General features: G+C 49.5%; 1 protein-coding gene across 2 annotated transcripts in view; it reads right to left on the reverse strand.

Moving 5' to 3' along the window:
* Positions 1-242: 242 nt before the first annotated feature.
* Positions 243-19,352, reverse strand: part of MRM1 (mitochondrial rRNA methyltransferase 1) — a 29,523-nt gene continuing 10,413 nt past the window's right edge. The window contains exons 5-6 of one of the 2 annotated variants that reach the window (XM_047081334.1): positions 1,293-1,359; positions 243-469 (exon numbers count right to left, since the gene is read on the reverse strand). In XM_047081334.1, coding sequence (XP_046937290.1) covers positions 394-469; positions 1,293-1,359 — 143 coding nt within the window. In that variant the 3' untranslated portion in view covers positions 243-393. Of the gene's footprint in view, positions 470-1,292; positions 1,360-10,997; positions 11,364-19,352 lie in introns of those variants that run through there. The other variant, XM_047081336.1, reaches the window with a different exon arrangement.

Consider the following 19,352-nt stretch of genomic DNA (forward strand, 5'->3'; position numbering starts at 1 on the left):
TTCTGGGACATGATGGTTGGAGAATTTGAATTTCTACCAAGTTCCCTGGTGAAGGACGCTGATACTGCTGGCCAAGACCACACTGGGACAACCACGGGTCTCTAGAGGCTAAAGGCCAAGGCCAAGAAGGTGAAGGGGCCCGTTTAAAAAAAAAAAAAAAAAAAAAGAAGGAGGAACACCTTGGGGCACCAGCTGACCGCACCCACCCACCCACTCCATTGTAACCCAGGCGGATAACCGGGAGGGGCTGTAATGGGCGGCAGTGAGCCGGTGGCCCTCAGTGCGTGGCAGACATTCCTCCGCAGCAGACAGCCGCAGAGTTAATTTCAAGGCAGCCTCTCCACGATCAACAGAAATTGCCAGCGTAAATAGGAACCGCTGTTTATTTGCCACTTACCTCTGTCTTGTTCCGCTTAAATACTGAGGGGAAACCGGGGCCATTAAGGTCAGAAGAAAATACGCAGCGTCGCTGTGAGTGGGTGAAAAATGATATTAGTGATGGGGGGGGCAGCAAAAAAAATAGAGGAAGAAAAGAGGGAGGGTGGAGAAAGGAGAGGAAAAACTGCCTTGCAGCAACAGAGCATGAAATAAAATTAAATTAAATAAAGATCTGTTTGGTGGGTGGGGAATCTTCGTCCTAGGAAATATGGGTGGAGTTTGAGGGAGGGGAGACTTCTGGAGTTGTTTGTAAAGCCAGCCCAGGGAGACTGTAAATTCTGATTTGTTTCCTGCACGGATTAGAACAGTTCGGACTGATTCTCTAGGTCACCAGGAAACGGGCCCAGGGAGGGGACAAAAGCCCAAAGCAACAACTGCCCCCACCTTAGGGGGGTGTTTCTCCCCTACCTCTGTGGTCTTGGATTTTCCTTGTCCCTAGGGGCTTCACACCCAGAGGCGGCCCCCTTCTTCTCCCCCAGGCCCCACCCCCTGGCAGCATTAATTGGAGGCTAGAGAAGTACACATTTATTACCTCCCCTCCTGCTCCACACTAAATCTTGTGGCAATGCTTCTAAAAGTCAATAAAACGAGAAGGAAGATGCGATAAAATTAAGGTGGAAAGTGCGATGGGGAGAGGAAATGGGAATCTTCTTTTTAATTTAGCTTTAATTTTAATTTTTTGTCACCTCTCCAAACAGCCTCCACGCTGCTGCCAGCAGAGGGGAACTGGGGGAGGGGCTGGCTTAGCTTTTTAAAGACTGGAGAAAACTGCACACTGGGTGGGGTCCTGGGGAGCCATAGCTGGGAGCAAGCACAGGGTGGGGATGGGGGCTGCCTGTCAAAATCCTACTCACCTGGAAGGAGGCACTCTTCTTTGTGTTCCCAGACCTGAGGGCTCTTCTGCAGCTGATTTTGTGCTCCCTGAGAGCAGGATTGGTGTTTTAGGCCTCTTAGTCATCTGTCTCTCTCTCTCTGAGATTCTTTATTAAAGTAATCTTTTACACCCAACGTAGGGCTTGAACTCACAACCCAGGGATCAAGAGTCGCATGCTCTACCAACTGAGCCAGCATCTTAGTCACCTCTTTATCCACAGTGCCTGACACAGGACAGAAGTAGCAGTGATGATGATATACATTTACTATTTCATTTTATTCCTGCCATCAATATTACAAGATAGGTACCATTATAGTAGCCTCATTTTACAGATGAGGACATTGAGGACTAAGAGGTGAAGCACCTTGTGGGTGGCCACAGAGCCAGCAGGTAGTGGGAATGCTATTCATGAAATAGATAGTGGATAAATCTCATTCATAAGGTGGATGAATAATGAATGACAATTGCATAGGAATAATAACAAAGTGCCAAGTATGTATAGGAGTGGTCCTATGGTGTCCCTCTCATTCAGTCCACAAATGCTGGGGAGGTGGGTGCCAAGCAATGCAGAGGTAGAGGTAGATGCCTCAGAGCTCTGTGGAGCTGAGCAGAATGGTGTCAGTGGGAAAGCCCTTGAGGTCAGGCCAACGATCATTGTCATGCGCTTTCCCATTTTTAGGAAGGGTGAAATAACAATCCCTCATTTCGGTCAAACCAGAAAATGCTCTTTCCACAGTGGTCCAACCATGGGACAGTCTGTGGCTCCACCTGTAAGCTTCTTCTCAAGAACAGGACCCCTGAAGCAGCAGCATTATTGATCCTCCCTCACCCTGGAACAAGCCAGGTGTCTGGAAGCTCCCTATAGCAAGGCCCAATGTGGCTTATTAGAGGAAGTTGGAGTTCAGAACTGGAAGGAACTGGAAGGATACCAGACCCTGCCAAGTGCAGCTCCACAGCCTACATGAGGAAAGTCAGCCCCCTAAAGAGGATGCACCTTCTTGCAGATGTCCCCTCCCTAGAACCCAGAGATTGGCTTTCTTTCCCTTTCATGGGAGCTCCAGGCTCAATGATCTTCAAATTCTTAAGGGGAGTCTTGTCTCAGTCCTTGATGAAAGACCTCCAGGAGGTGGGCCAGAGGTAGGCACTGTTTCTTCTACATTCAGATGGAAAAACTGAGGCTCAGGATTTCTGCAAGACCATGTACTAACATTGGCACTGGGCCCTAGTTCTGCCCAATGAAGGATCTGGCTTTGTCTATTTTCAACTGAGTATGAAAAAAAAAAAACTGTATGTTTTCAGAAGGTACTTTCCTCCTCCATGCTCAGGGTCTGTCACTGCACTGCCCCCTTCCTTGCCCATTTCCTGATCCACAGGGGTCCACTGAGCTAGCCTGCCCCATGGTACTTCCCTCCCATAGTCCTAAAGATGATCCCCCGCCTCTCCACCCAGAGGAGACAGGAAAGGATGCACTTCTTTTTGAATGGGCTCCTCCTTGCCCAAAATATTGTTCCCCTCATAAAACAAAGATCATATTCTCAAAGATAATCCCATGGAGAAGTACACATGAATGTTTGTAAGTTAAAAACAAAATCAAGTTACCAAATACCATGCAGAATATAATCCTAATTGTGTTTTGTTCTATTTTGAAAAATAGTTTATGTTTATATACACACAGAAGATGAAGAAGATATATCCATCAAGGTATTTATACTGGTTTTTGTTTTCTTCCTTGGTATTTCCGTATTTTCTAAATTTTCTGCTGGGAACATATGCTTTCATATTATATAGGAGGAAATTACAAATGAATTTTAAAATTCTGCCTTATTAGGTTCCATTTTTTAAAAATACTGATACCCCTTTACATTGCCGGCTTTGTGGACTTATAAGCAGCAGCCAAGAACAGTTCACATGTGACTATGTGTGTGTTGGGGGGTCCCAACTCCCCCACCGTCTCCCAGTGACTGCTGTTCATCATAACCAGGACAATTAACCATCCCCTTATTATTCACACGTCATGATTACTAATCACCCTTATTAATATCCATGCTTTGCAAAACCAGGAGGCAGCTTGGCTCAGATCCTTGGAACTCCACAGGAATCCAATCCTGACCCCAGGCATGTCCCTTCCTGCTCTGTGCCTTCACTTTCCCCTGGATTGGGAGGATCTGCCCCTTCCTCATCCCTCCACAGTGACCAGTGTCCTCTGCTTCCCTCCTTTGCCACCTCATAAGAGCCTCACACCCCAGACGCGTTCCCATCCCCATCTGCCACCTGAACCACAAGACTCTCTTCAACTGGACTGAAATAAGGGTCTCTTCCTAAAGTTGATCCCTTTTCTCAAATTACCCACCCTGTTCATAAAATGTATGCTTTACACCAAACAGATGTGTTATGGCTAAAGACTGAACTTTATGGTTATCCCTTTTAACCATGTTCAGTCTCTAAATCTTGTTACCTGTTTTGGGAAATGCATTAGTAGTTCCGTGTTAAGCCAGCTATTGATACATTGGCCATTCAGCTAATGTTAAATTTCCTGGCCAATGTTTGAGGGAGATTTATACTCTGGGTCACTTCAGCCCTTGGGTTTTTAATGTGGTGGTGGCTCAGAGAAATGCCGAGCTGAGCTGAGCTGTGCTGTTATCAGTGACGTGGGTCTAGGCTCTACCTGGTAGAACACACACAGAATATACACTGCACCAGCATGCCAGCTCCTAAAGTGGTGGTTGTAACCTCTTCTGGGTGGAGGCACACCTCGTTTTTCCTTCCCCTCCAGAATGACAGGCTTAAAGAAATGACAGTGAAGGGAAATATCCCCCAAAAGACATCCCTTTCCCTTCTTCTCCCTCCTCTCCTTCAGCTTCCCATTGTGTCCTTGACACCATTCCCCTCCTAAAGTGCATTGATCACACTCCGGGTCAAGATACCAAGCACTGACCACCACCCCAACCCTGATTGAGAGGCAGAGCCCACCTGCCAATCCTGAACCTACTCCTGGAACATACTGGGGATGAAAAAGACAATGGATGTAATTTGAAAATGAATAGTAGTTGCATTTATTATATAAGAAATTAGATGCCTCTCACTTACCCAACAATGAAAGAGGGACCAAAGTGGCGGTCCAGCAACATAATGGGACATCATGTGGCCATTAAGATCACAAGACAGTGGGCTTGAAGCCTGAAAATGTCCATGTGAGTGGATGTTAGGGGAAAGCAAGAAACCCAGAGGAAGGGCAGGCAGGGCATGCAGCCCCTGGGAAAGAGCCCCACACCAGAGAAGGCACGAACTGTGTACAAATCCAGACTTGGCTGTTAACACTGTTCGTGAGCCTTAGTGATTCCATTTGTAAAGGTAGATCAACGGCCCTCATCCCACTGTGGCAAAAAGGCTACATCAGGTCACAGGGCCCAGGAACTTTCAGCTACTCAGTAACAAAAATGCCCCTGAAGACAATGATACTCCAGAAAGAACTGATAGGAAGGTGAACATGTAGAAATTAAAGTTATTTGGATCCTTTTGGACATGGTTGGGAGGAGGGGCCCTGGCCCTTTGAAAATTCCCCACAGAGGACTGGCAGCCCATCGAACACTAGCTGGACTCTGGAAGAATGAGAGAGAAATGTGGGCTCTCTACTCACCCCGGGTGCCCCAAAGAGAACCAAAGGCACACTCAGTAACTGGGCATGAGAGAGCCCAAGCTCAGTCTAAAATGAGAAGAAACAAAATCATACCCACCCCATGAAACTCACGGGAAGCACAGCAGGCCCTAGGAGTCCCCCGGGATTTGTCTCCTGAATCAGAGATAGAGAGACAGAAAGACAGAGAGTGAGCCAGAAGCAGGGAGGGAAAGGGCCCAAGTTGTCTTTTCATTTAGCCTGTGTTCTCGCCTGCTGCCTGCTGTCTGTTAGGGACAGGCTCTGCCAGCCTGCTCCAGGAATAAGAAAAATAAAGCAGGCAGCTCTGCCTCCTCTCCCTCCTCTCTCCCCCTCCTTCTTCCACCTCTACCCAAACTCCATCCCCTTCTTTTGGTATAATGGAAAGAATGAAGAGTTGTGAGCCCACTTTAATGTTAATCACTCGACACGAGTATTTCTGGCAGAGAACAGGATTCTTCCCCCACGTGTATCTGCCTTCCGGGACACAAGCATGAAACATGGCCCCGACGTCTCCAACACAAGGCCATCCCTCCTGGTTATCCAAGGACACTTTGCAGACCACCTATCTCTGCCTCTGCCCCCCCACCCCCCCACCATCCCCTGCATGTTCCTCCTACACAACCTTCTTTCTTGGAGGGGTGGGAATGGTGTCAAGGACACAATGGGAAGCTGAGGGAGAGGAGGAAGAAGGGAAAGGGATGTCCTTTGGGGGATATTTCCCTTCACTGTTATTTCTTGAAGCCTGTCATTCTGGAAGGGAAGGAGAAACGAGGTGGGCCACCTTAAGGGAGCAGAACAGATCCAGGGATTTGAAAGAACATTTCAGTAATTATCCAAATAATTTAGCCTCCTATGCTCTTCCCTGACATAGCGCATTTTTGTGATAATCCAGGAATTTGGGACAACTCCCTTTCAGTTTCATGTCACTTACCCTTTGCTCTAGGAAAGCAATCTATTTGCAGTTTTGTGGCTGTGTCCTCAGGTTTTCCACCTCCAGCCTTTGCCCATTCTATGCCTTCTACCAGGCACCCCTTTTCTTCTCCACCTGTCAGGCAGTTGGAGCCATCTGAGAAATACTCCTTGTTTTATGAGACCTTCTTGGTATCTCCCAGCCAGAAAAGCTCTTTTTCTTCTCTGCTGTCCTCCTGGAAAGGAAGTATACTCTGGGATTTTCTGCTCACGTCCTATCCCCCAACTGGATGGCACCTTACTCATTCTCTGTGATGCCTTTCACTTAATGGATCAATCAATGAACTGAGAAAAGCAGTGGGGGTAGGGGGTTGGGAAGCCACAAAACTGCCAAAATTCCAGTTAAGTGACCCTCTGGACAGCAAGGCTTGAATTCAGTTTAAGGTACATTGCACAGGTGATCTCATGCAAGTTGTGTATTCACCCTCCAGAGTGAGTCCTATTACCATCCCATCTTGTCCGAGACACCCCCAGCACTAGAGACTGGAACCCAGGCCAGCTGATTCCAATACCCATGCACTTCCTATTCTACCACACTGCCTCCTACAGCTCATTTCCCAGGGGAGGAGGGTTGCCCCCAATCCTAACGCTCCCAGATGGGAGTCTCCTCTTGCGGTTTGAGTCCAAACTGAACCCTGGCCAGCACCACTCAGCCAGCTGGTTGAGCAGTTGGGGTCAGGGAGCCCCAAGCACTAATAAACACTCATGGAGGTGACAGGCACCTTCTCCTCCTCTGTATGAGATGCTGGGAGGCAGACATCAAAAACCTCTAGGGTAAAGCCCATTGTATTATTTTTCCTTGGGTTGTTCTGTAGCTGGGCAGCAGGAATTAGGCCTGGCAGGGAAGGGTTCACAGAAAAAAGGATACTCTCAGAGAAGAGAGAGGACCCTTGATTTCAGCAGACAGCCCTGCCCAGCTTCTAGCCTGGAGTTGGGGTGGGGGGAAGGGTTGATCCCATCTCAATCTCTGAGATTTATGTACTGACTTCCCTAGGCCTTTGGGAAAATGCTGCAATCCTCAAGGCTGGCTCTCATCTCCACACTTCCACCAGCACCTCAGTTCCAGCCCCGAAGGTCTAGGAACAAACATCCTGACATGAACTGCCAGGGCACCACACAACTGACACTCCCCAGCTCGGGCAGCCTGAAGGATAGATGGAGCACAAATGCTAATTGTGTGCTTTGATACACACACAATTTACGTGGATCTTTCCCATGCATTATCTCAATTGGTTTAAGCCCCACAACAGGGTCCTGTGAGGTGGGGAGGGTAGAAATTATAAACCCTTCTCTTAGATGAGGAACCCAACGTTCACGGAAGGTGAGCAGCTACTCAAGGTCACACTCTCGGGAGCTAGTGACCACCATAACACTGACAAAACCCACAGCAGTTCAGTCATTAAATGCCAACCCCGGTGCTAAGCACCTTCCACGCATCCAACATTCACAATAGTTCTGCGAGGTAGACATTTTACCTCCATTTTACAGATGATGAAATAGGGACTCAGGGATGTTAGGTGGTTGGGGGAAGCTACCTGGAGTCAAGCCTCAAGCAGCCTGATTCCATGGACGCTCCCCCAGGGTGGGGACTTTGTCCCTCTGGGTCCCCTGAATCCTAAGCACCTATAGGAGTGCCTGGCCCACATAAGGTGTCTCACTAAACATTTGCAGAACGTTTGTCCACTGAATAAATCTGTCCCCTTACCCTCGACTTACTCATCCCAGACTGCTCCTGTCCTTCTTTTCTCCCAGCTCCTTCAGTCTCCAGCCAACCATCTGACACCTCTTTCCTGAGAGTTCCACCGCACCCCGCCACCAGAGTTCCCCAAAGGGGCTGGGAAGTCAGTTCACCACCTTGCTTCCACACCTACCAGAATTCGGGGATTTGTGGTTTGTCTCCATGGTTCCCTCTTGCCTCAGTTTCCCCACCTATACCAGATATGAGGGAAGTAGGCAAGCAGATGACTGGAAAAGAGGCCCGGAGGCAAGTCTGCCCTTCTACTTCCTTCCCCCCAGGAGTTTCTGGGGATCCCCTTCTCTGCAGATCCCACAGAACCCCAGATATGCAGAGAGGGTCCTACAGGGGGAGACAGGGGAGTGGTCAGGCCCAGCTCTAAGGTGCACATTTCTAAGCAGGGGAAAGGCTAAACTCTGAGGGCAGGGGTCTCTGGAGGATGGTCCCCTGCAGGGTGAAGTTTTGAAGGCCCGCTCTGGAACATTAGCAGCTCCAGCTGCCTTCACCCCAGGCATTAACCAGTCAACATCACTGAGGATTTTCCAGGCCTGCAGGCAACGAAGAGACCAAGATGCCACTTCTGTAAACTGATGGGACAAGAGAGAAGCCCCATGCTAGGTGCACTGAGCACCTCTGTGGGTGACCTCATTCAAGTGCCCCCAACTTGGAGAATTCTCCCCGTGTCACAAAGAATGAGCAGGTATCTTAGACTTGCCCATGGTCACATAGCCAGGACACAGCTAAACAGGGACAGGAATCCAGGTCTTTGGGGCCTGTGCCTGTTGTGTCTTGCCAACATCTCCCAAGGCTTCCTTCAATAGTAGCTGGAGGCTTACACATACCTCGCCTTCCCAGCCTCTTACCTGTCCTAGGTTTCCAAGGGCAGGTGAGGTAGGCCAGTCCCACCTCCAGGGGCAGCTGGGTTTAGAAGCCTGGGCTGTAGTGATCAACGAGAGGACAGCATTCCCGATGCCCTCCACCACTCAGGGTCACCCACACACCGCTGGGCATCTCCTCCCTCACCCCCTTACCTGTACCCCCAAGCCCTCCTCCACAGCCCCCCTTCCACTTTCAGCCCCACTGTTTGGGGCCCCATGAATGACTAGGAGCTATGACTGGAACAGTGCTCCTGACCGCCGCCCCCCCTCCATCCCCAGCTTCTGACATCTCCAGGGCCTCTTTACCCAGCCCTAGCTCCCGGTGTCAGGTCCAGGAAGAGGGACTTCTCCTGCCCAGTCCTCCAGCCACTGCACTGCCAGTCGCTCAGAGGATTGACCAATATCAGAGCGCCACCTAGTGTGCCCAGCACACGCCCTATCCCCTGCCTGCCCCTGCCCAGTCACTTTGTTTGGGGCAGGGCCTCTGGGGGGTAGGGAGCTGAAGAAGAGGAAGGGTTTCTGGCCTGGGCCTCACACTTACAAAGGGCCTCAAGTCCAGACTGCTGATACTAATCCTGGCTACAAATTTGTTAACCCCTCTTTGGCAAGTATTCTTTTTCTTTAAAAAAAATTAAAAAATTTTTTAATGTTTATTTTTGAGAGAGGGAGACCGAGCACGAGCAGGGGAGGGGCAGAGAGAGAGAGGGGACACACAGAATGCAAAGCAGGCTCCAGGCTCCAAGCCATCAGCACAGAACCCCATGCAGGGTGCAAACCCACAAACCTTGAGAGAAACCTGAGCAGAAGTCAGACACTTAACCGACTGAGCCATTCAGGCACCCCTTGGCAAGTATTTTTAACAAAAGCCTAAAATAATAAACAGTGGCCAAAGCATCATTAGATGTCCAAGAGACCCATCCATATATGGAGACTGTGCTCCATGCCTCACCAAGCCTGTTTTGTGTCCCCTCTCCTGCCCCACCTTGCCTTCTCCCTCTCGTTCCCAGACTTGGCAGGAAGGGTGATAAACAAGCACTGAGCATGGGCAGGGAGGTCAAGCAAATCTGGGTTTGAATCCTTGCTTTTTACCAGCTGTGTGGCCTTGAAAAATTCACCTAAGCCTTCTGAACCTTATTTTCTCATCTGTAAAATGGGATTGTAATGAACATCATGTGGGATAGCAAACATGAGGCACTGAGCAAAGTGTCAGCCACTTACCAGAATCTCCACCACTGCCAGTCTTGTCCTCCCTGTCCCCCTCAGGGCATCTGTCATGATGTCTGCTTCCACAGCACTTTGAGCTGGGGCTCCATCATTTTCTTTCTCTCTGAGCACTGGCTACACTGCATCTTGCATGTTCTGTGGATAGGCCCATCTCTTCTCCCTGACCCTCTGGAAGCCCAGCCCAGTGACCAGTGTGTGTCTGCCAGTGACTGAACCGAACGTTCCCAGGCTAAATGGCCATATCCTGTTAGGAGAACTTGTTCTCCAATCCAGAGTTCTGACCAAGTTCCTGGCCCTGTCAAAACACACATTTTCTATAGGCTTCCAGTTATGGAATGAATAAGTCACAGGGATGAAAGGTACTGCACAGGGAATATAGTCAATGGTATTGTAATAGCGTTGTTCGGTGACAGATGGTAGACATACTTCTGGTGAGCACAGCATAACACACAGAGATGTCGAATCACCACGCTGTACGCCCGAAACTAATGTCCTATCGTGTGTCGATGATACTTCAATTTAAAAATAAATAAATAGGGGCATCTGGGTGGCTCAGTCAGTTAAGCGGCCAACCCTTGGTTTCAGCTCAGGTCATGATCTCACGGTTTGTGAGTTTGAGCCCCAAATTGGACTCCACGTTGACAGCATGGAGCCTGCTTGGGATTCTCTCTCTCTCCCTCTCTCTGCCCCTCTCCCACTCACTCTCTCTCCCTCCCGGAATAAATAAATAGACTTCAAAAAATAAAAATAAGTTAAAATTAAAAAACAAAACATATTCTCTCCCAGAGCCCCGGTCTTCTCCTCTATAAAGTGGTATTGAAGTTCGTGACTTGCACAGCCGTTGTAGGGATTGAGGAGAGGACATGTGTGAAAGCACTTGTAAAGGCTATAACACACAGCAGGCCCACAGTAAGTAGAATTTATTATTGTAATAGCTTGGGAGGCCCAGTGGGTGCTCAAAGCCCCATGGAAGGAAGACAGAAGAGTCATATTAACTCAACTGTACAACTTCAACAAAGACGTAGGGGCAAGAAGGCAGAAAGCAAGATGGGGAGGATGGGAGGTGGTTAAAATCAGCAAAAATTAAAACCCAGCCAGGATCTCCGTCAACAACTTATTTAAGAGTAAGGCATCCCACAGGCCAGGGGTAATTGGGTGGGGGAAGCCTCTCTTTCTCCCCGGGGTGGGGATGGGGAACAGGCCAAGCGGGGTGGGGGATGAGGGGGTGAACAGCCTCTTTATTAACACAATTATTTTATTTGCCGAAAGGTAATCATCCTAAGTGAGGTCAAGGCGGCTGGCACGGGAAGGCTCTGCAGGCGGCTGGCCCTCGTTGCCATAGCAACGGAGCCCGATCACTTCTAGCAGCTGCAAGGGCTGGAGGTTCCTGAGAAAGGAGCCCTCCCCACCCCATCTCTCTTCTTCCCCCAGAGAAAGGCTGAAGGCGACCTGCGGGTATTGCATTCCTCCTCTCAGCTCCAAGTGACAGACCAAGAGTCCCTGGGGGAACGTCCAACCCAGGTTCACAGGGAGCCCATCCTAGGGGAGAGGGGTCTCTGTGTCCATCATCTCATTTCATCCCATAATACCCTGCAAAGAAGAGAATAAGCATCACCTGACCATTTTACAGAAAGCTGTGGCTCAGAGGAGCTAGTGATCTATCCACGGACACACAGCCCCTAGGATTTAGAGGCTGGAGTCTGAAGCCTAAGGCACCATTTCCAGTTGCCTCAGAAGCAGGGGTTGTGACAGGACAAGGAGGGATTAGCCCAGAGTCTTGATTGATCAGAAAAACTGGGTCAGAGGAAAAGTTGCTAACTTAGAAGTCAGGGAAGCCCAGGTTTGAGTCCCAACTCCCCTCTTACAAGCCACTTCACCCTCAGCAAATTTGCTCTGAGCCTTGGTTTATCCAATGCATTCTGCACTTGTGACTTGCCAGTCTCTGCAAACGTAAGTAATGACCAATTCATATTTCCTCACCTGTAAAATGGGCCAACTAAGCCTTGCCCCAGAGACTCAGGACATCAGTGGTGACTGGTAAACTTGCTGCAGTGTACAAACGTTAAGAAGCTTGTTCTCTAATTTTCGCCCAAATCTTAGAGTGTGTTAGCTGTGCATAGAAGGGAACAAAATACTCCCTGACCTCAAATCTTCCGGCCCTGAAGTTCAGGAGACAGCACAGGCAAGGCAGGCCCATTGTGGATGCAGCCTATACTGGGGTCCATTTTGCTTGTGCCCGCAGCACCTATCGCCCTCTGGTGGAGGAGTCTGACAGCCACAGGGACAACCGTGCAAGCCTCAGGGAATTCAGATTTGGGGGAGGGGAGGGATAGAAGGAAGAAGAGAGGCAGCGGGGAGGGAGCCCCATTTACTGAGGGCCTGCTCAGCTCCTCGCCCTTTTCTGGAGATCCTGGTAACCCTGGGGACAAGTGCCCTGAAGTAATTATCCCTGTTCCACAAGAAGGAAATCAAGACTTGACATGGTTAGGAACAGCCCAGGACCCCTAAGGCGGGGACACATGCCCAGGGGCGTCTGACCTCAAAACTCTTCAGATCACAAGCAGAAAGAGAAACGGAGGTCTCAAGGAAGCAATGGCTCCTTCTCCCAGGAGTAGGACCACTCTGGCCCAGATACCAGAGGGAGGCATTCTGGAGGCCCCTGTCCTCCTCCTGCACCTTCTCCCAGCTATCTTCTCCACCAGCCATATCAGGGTCCCAGTCTCCTATGACACACACACTCACGCTCCCGCTTGGAGAGTTCTGGCATACTGAAGACATCCACAAAGAAGCCATTCATCCAACTTCCCATTTTAGATTCACTCACCTCCTCTGAGGCTGCCAGTTGGAGTTCCCATCCTGTACTAGACAACATTGAGCAAAGGCAGGAGATGAAAGGGGGACTGTTCAGCATGCATATGGCCCTGGGGGACCCCAGGTGGGGGACCTGACAGGAGAACTTCTGAGGGAAAGGTGGGCAATGGAGAAGAGAGTTCTTGAGGGGTGACTCCCGACTAGTCACACAGAGACCAGGGAAGTTTCTGGGTCATGAGGCAGAGAGAATCAGAGACAAGATGAGAGACAGAGAGAGGAAGGGGATGGCTTTAGCTTCACAGCTGGACCTGGCAGCAATGCCCAGGGTACTGGCCACACTCCAGCTAGATAACAGCTCCAGCACAGGCTTAAGCTTTAGTCAGTGGATCTAAGGCTTGGCCACAATCAGCAGTAAGGAAGATTAGCAGAGACCTGGCAGGGAAAGAGGAGGTGGGTGTTTGGCCAAGGAACGGTTGTATGGATCTCTCTTGAGTCGGAGTCAGGGGCTTTCATTGACCCTTCCCATGAGGTGTAGAGTAAAAGACAGAGGTGGGACTCAGGCTGAGCCATGTCAACAGGGAGGGAAGAAATATGACCCACTGAAGCCCAGCTAGACCCCAAAACTCAGCCCCAACCCTCTTTCCCCCACTCCCAACAAGTCTCAAGTAAGACCCCAGGATGCCTGGTCAGGGGCATGCCACTCAAGGTGTCCATGCCATCCTTAGTTGGAGAAGGGGGTCTCAGCATAGGAGCTCTGGTGACCTTATTCTCCCCCTTTAGGCCAGGCTGTACAGAGGGAAGGACCGAATGGGTCACATCCCCAATCCCCAAGAGCTCTGGAAAGAGGGTGGAAAGTAGGAGGCGACAAATAGTATCAGCTGCCCAGCATAACTTATTAGCATCCAGGCGAGATTAATCAAGCCCAGAAACCTCGAGCAGACCCCTAATTAGTTGCTGCTGATAACTATATTTGTCATGCTCTCCAATTATTCCACTGTAAATTTCAGAGTTTAATTGCACCTTGTTCTTCATTGAAGTGTCACTGTTTGCACACGCTCCCCTAATTCTTTAGCAAATTTGACAAAATTCAGCATTAAATATAGATTATCTTTAGATTTCCATAATTAACACAACCAAACTGTCTCAGGCCTAAATATTTCTCCCAGTGCCATAAATCTGGACTGTCCCCAGAACCCAGAGTGCTGCTCCCAGCTCCCTGGCGGAGGCCTCTGGGAGAACATGCATTCACAGTCATGAACTTGACATGTCTTGCACAGGGTTGGGGTATGGGTAGTGGGTGAGGCTTCATTGAGGACGCATAACCAGGGACCATTCCACCCCCAAATTTATAGGAGGCCCCATTGAGGCTGCTCCTTGGGGTAGCTCAGCCGTGTCCTAGGGTTTAGAAGGCCAGTCCAGCACCATGGCTGACCTCTAGGCCCTGGCAGGTGGGCTAGAGGCAAGTGGCCCGGCCTATAGCCAAGCTGAAAGTCACTTCACCCTCCAAAAGCCAAAGGGCCCTGTTTATGACTTTTTTCCCCATTAAGGCTGGCCTTGATGTTTGACTTTATGCTAGGAACATGACCTGGGCAGACAGCAATGCCTTCCATGTCACAAAGCCTCCCTGGCACCCTCACTGCCCATCTTCTCTCCTAACCTACTCTCTCCAGACTCACCAGGTGAATATGTGGCCATTTGACTTAAACATGCCCACCTGGGACTCTTAGTTCAGATTGGAGGAGGGGAAGAATTCGTGCCCGCCTCCAACATTAGGTTGGGAATCTTTCCCACCAGCCCCCAAACCCCAAACCTAATACTGCAACAAAGTCAGCAAGGTGCCCCATTTCCAAGATGACAAAGGGACAGCAGGGGTGAATGCGAGAGGGCAGAGAAGCCTGTGCCCCCTCCTCCTCCAGAGCCCTACCTAGTCCTTGACCCCTAGGAAGAGAACCATATCTTGGGTTTATCCCAAGTCAAGTCCCTTCTTCAGGCTGGCTGTTTCGTGGGCAGCACAGCATTCAGAGTTCAACTGCAAGCCAAGACCTCCACTCCACACTGCATTCATGCAGATACACACACGCACTTATAGACACACACACAGATATAGAAATAGACACAGGTGCACAGAGACACAGTGCTGACACCCACAGACACACATGCAGACACAAAATCACACACCAACACACAAGGACAGACATACACACGCAGAAACACATACCCCTCTGCCTAAGATGGGGGTAACCAGGCAGAGAAATAAATCAGTGCCATATTCAGGGTCTTGCCACGCTGAAGGGCCAGAGTGGGCTGGAGGCTCCAGCAGACAGTATCTACAACCTCTCACACTCCCTATTGCCTGCCAGCCCAATGCTCCTCAGTTTCCCTAAGGAAGCTATGTTGGTGGTTGAGGGGTTGAAGATGGGAACCGACAGTAATACTGAGAAGCCTCGAAGTGTACTCACAGCAAATTTGGAGGAAAATCAATGGCCTTTAATGAGATTTGATTTTTCTCCATGATGGGCTGGGCTGGGGGTAATGTGGGGGAAATTTCTGGGTGCAACGTGGGAGATGAGTCAGGTCACAGAATGCAGGGCTGGCTGGGAAAGACTGCACAACCAGAGTGAGGAAGCTCCAGGCCTAGCAGCCACAGGGACAGGCAGAGACAGAGGACCAACAGACAGGATATCAGACTGCCATCCAGCACTTCCCACAAGGCCCAGAGAGGGCCCCTGGTCCAGCTCAGGTATCTGTCATGGCTGAGCTGGGTTCTGGATCCAGGAGTCTGGATTTCCCTGCCCTCAAAAGGAATGAGGGGCTGGCCAGGGCCAAGAACAGTGGGAAGTGGTCACCAGAGGGTAGGGAATATATAGCCCATTCAGGGTTATTGGCTTTGGAGGGTGCTGAGAGGCAATTATGAGTGCTTAAATGCGATCACTGGAGTTCACTGAGGATGTGTCAGGCTCCAGCCACCTGTTATTGTCATTCTGCAAAAAACCCTATAAGAGAGGTGGCAGCCCCTTGCTCAGATGAGGATGAGGATCAGAGAAGTCAAAGAGACTGCCCAAATTCATCCAGCCAGTGAGTGCCTCAGGCAGTACCTGAATCAAGGTCTACCAGGCTCTTAAGTCCTTGTTTCATCCATTTGGCTCACAAGCAGCCCCTCATAGGTGATGAAGGAGTCACATCTTCATCTCTCTTATCTTCCAGCCCAGGGGTCCAAGATCCTTGGGCCATCTGGGGTCAGAGCTTGGGTTTAGGCTCCAGCATGACAAGAACTCAGGGAATCTCCTCCACACATAGATCCCAATACAAGACTTCCCCAGGCACAGAGGATGGTACACTTGTCAGCTGCCATCCTGCCCACCCCACCCCACTTCACTGGCAAGCTTTGAGCTCCCCCTCCTTCCTTGCTGAATTCTACAAGAGATCAGAGGCCATCAACCCAACCTTAACGTCCTCTACCTGAAGTTTCTGTGCAACATCCTACCTGAATGGTCATCTGAGTGCTTATATTCCTCCAGTGACAGGGACCTCACTACCTCCAAAGTACTCCATTCAGCCTCTGGAATTCTGTTAGCTTGAGCTGCTGTCTCCCTGAGCTTCCCACTGGTTCCAGCCCTGCCCTCTGGGTCACTGCCTGCCCAATTTGACCTAAAGGTGTTGGCAGAATTCCTGACAGTGGAGAGAAGTAGTTAAAAACAATAATTTTGGATGGACTCAGTGATGGTTTCTTGGGTATGATAGCAAAAGCACAGGCAACAAAAGAAAAAATAGATAAATAGGACTAAATCAAAATTTAAAACTTCTGTACATCAGAGGACACAATCAACAGAGTGATAAGGTAATCTACAGAATAGGAGAAAATATTTGCAAATCATCATCTGATGAGGGGTTAATATCCAAAAAATATAAAGAATTCCTACAACTCAACAACAAACAACAGCAACAACAAATAACCTAATTAAAACTTGGGCAAAGGACATGAATAAACATTTCACCAAGGATGATATACACTTGGCCAATAAGCATAGGAAAATATGCTCAGCATCATCAGTCATTAAGGAAATTAAACCAGTAATGAGATATCACCTCACACCCATTAGGATGACTACTATCAAAAAACAAAACAAAATAACAAGTGTTGGTGAGGATGTGAAGAAGTTGGAACCCTTGGGCACTGTTGCTGGGAGGGTAAAATGGTTACAGATGCTATGGAAAATAGTATGTAGGTTCCTCAAAAAAATAAAGATAGAACTACCATATGATCCAGCAACCCCACTTTTAGGTATATATTCAAAAGAACTGAAAACAGGATCTCAAAGAGATATGTGTACGTCCATGTTCATTGCAGCATTTTTCACCATAGGCAAGACATGGAAGCAACCCAAGTGTCAGTCAACCAATAAATGGATAAACAAAATGTGGAGCCTGCTTCAGATTCTGTGTGTCCCCCCGACTCTGCCCTTTCCTTTCTTGCAGTCTGTTTCTCAAAAATAAACATTAAAAAAAAAAAGGTCACATACATAGATACATAGAAAATACAGTGATGGTTGTCAGGGGCTGGGGCAAGAGGAGTGGGGAGTTCTTATTTAATGGGTACAGAGTTTTGGTTCAGTTTCAGATGGAAAAGATCTGCAGGTCTATTGTACTACAATGTGAGTAAACTTAACTACTGAATTATCCACTTAAAAATGGTTAAGATGGTAACCAGGAAAGAAGGAAAAAGCAATGGTTTTGGAGTCAGACAGAACTGGATTTGAGTCCCAGCTCTGCTATTTCCTTCATGACCTGGGGCAAGTTGCCAAATGTCTCTGAGTTCTCAACTCAACCACAGAATCCAACCTGTGAGCATTTATCTCATTGACCAAGCAGTGAAGGGCCTGGGATATTGGTGTGAAACTCCACACATGGAGTTTCAGAAGCAGCAGAACCATGTTCTGGAAGCTACCGTTGGTGGAAGCTGCTCAGGCCTCTCAGACTGGAGTTGGGACAACTGTCATCCCCGGACTGACTGTCCACTCCAAGCCCTATAGGGCCCCTGCCCTCATTCCCTCTCCTACCCATTTCCTCCTGCTCTCCTTATCCCTCACCCCACTCCAGGCACACCATACCCCCAGCCTAGAGCATATGTAGCATGGCCCCCGACAGGGGGTCTTTGCACTTATTTGGTGTTTCTACTGCTCAGAATGCTCTCAAATGGCTTGCTCCTTCACTCTCCTCAGGTCTTTACTTAAAAGGTCACCTTTTCAAGGAGGCCGCTCCCTCACTACACCATTTAAAACAGCACCTTCTCCCAACCACTGCACTTCCATACCCTTTTCCTTCTGCTCTATTTCTTGCATAACACATTACATAATTTTACTTATTGATTTTTGACTTGCTTACTGCTAATATCCCCAGCTGGCACATAGTAGGTGCTCAGTAAATCTTGTTAAGTGACAGCATGAGCCAAGCCTTGGCCTTCTGTCCTCAGAGACCTTCTGTCCCATCCTCTACCCCCATGCTAGTGGCAGGGTCTGCAGCTTTAAGGACTCCCATCCCAGGTCCTGGCAGGGGAGGGGGAGCCCCACTTCCCCTGCAGCCCCAGGCTCCCCAACTGCCACTCCGCCCAGCCTGGGCACCAATCCTGTCCATCAATACCGGCCTCCAGCAGCCACACTTGGACGCCCACTCCAATCGATAACCAGCGGCTGCCATCGATCAGCCCCCAGGGTATCAGGAACCAAGGGAGAGGAGAGGAGAGGGGCAGAAAGGGTATAGAGACAGAGCCCTAGAAAGGGAGCAGCAACAGGGAGCCCCCCAGTGACAGGCAGACATGACAGAGATCATCAAAAAACAGGCAGAGCTGAGAGAGGGGAGGCACCAGACCCCAAGCTAGGAAGGCAAGGAGACAGACACAGACGGAAGCCCCGAGAAAGAAGGAAGAGGCAGGCTGGGAAGAGTTCTTGAAGGCCTACCATGTGCCGTGAGCACCTTTTTTCAGGCCCCAGCACAACCCTGGGAGAAAGATTACTGGTGCCATTTTACAGAAAGGAAATGAAGCTCAGAGGTTAAGAAACTGGACCAAGGCCTGAGCCTTGGTTTGGGAGCAGGGCCAGGACTTAAACCTAAATCTGGGTGTCTCTGGGAGTCCAGGCTCTTTACTGCACCCCACAGTAGCTCGAGCTGTGTATTCTGACCTCCAGCCTGGGCATACCACCCACAGCCACGTGGCAAGCTGAAGGACATGGTCCCCACCCCCCTCTGCAGGATGCCCCACTTAGAGATTGTCAGGATGGTTCAGGAGAAGTGGAGTGGAGAGAGGGGCTAGGGGTATTACATGGGGGAGGGTTTAGTGCTGTGGGGGTGGGGGGAGGGTGGCTGTGTGCAGATTTGGCCTCCTCAACTGAAGGCCTCCTAGCTGATGCTTGAGCTGGAAGTTCTCTCCTTCTAAGCTCAGCTCCCCACCTTCCATCCCCACCCCCTACAAACCCTTCTGATTGTCACAGCATGACCTTAGGTAAGTTACTTAACCTTTCTGGGCCCCAGTTTCCTATCTATAAACGAAAGGTAATAACAGTGCCTACCCCAAAGCATCATGAGGACTAAATGAGACAAGGCACATAAAACCGTTAGCACATGGTAAGTACATAATAAATGTTAGTATCATCACCATCATCATCATCACCCATCACCCTGCTGTGCACATGGCTTCAGGGTCCCATACCCACTGCAGTGAGACTGTTCTAAGTATGTGTGTTGGTATCAGGGCTCTGATTCAAACAAGATCCT

This window comes from Lynx rufus, unplaced genomic scaffold, assembly GCF_022079265.1.
Source record: "Lynx rufus isolate CCGP_SWC_20201006 ecotype Redwood Valley unplaced genomic scaffold, mLynRuf1.p SCAF_18, whole genome shotgun sequence".
Taxonomy (NCBI): domain Eukaryota; kingdom Metazoa; phylum Chordata; class Mammalia; order Carnivora; family Felidae; genus Lynx; species Lynx rufus.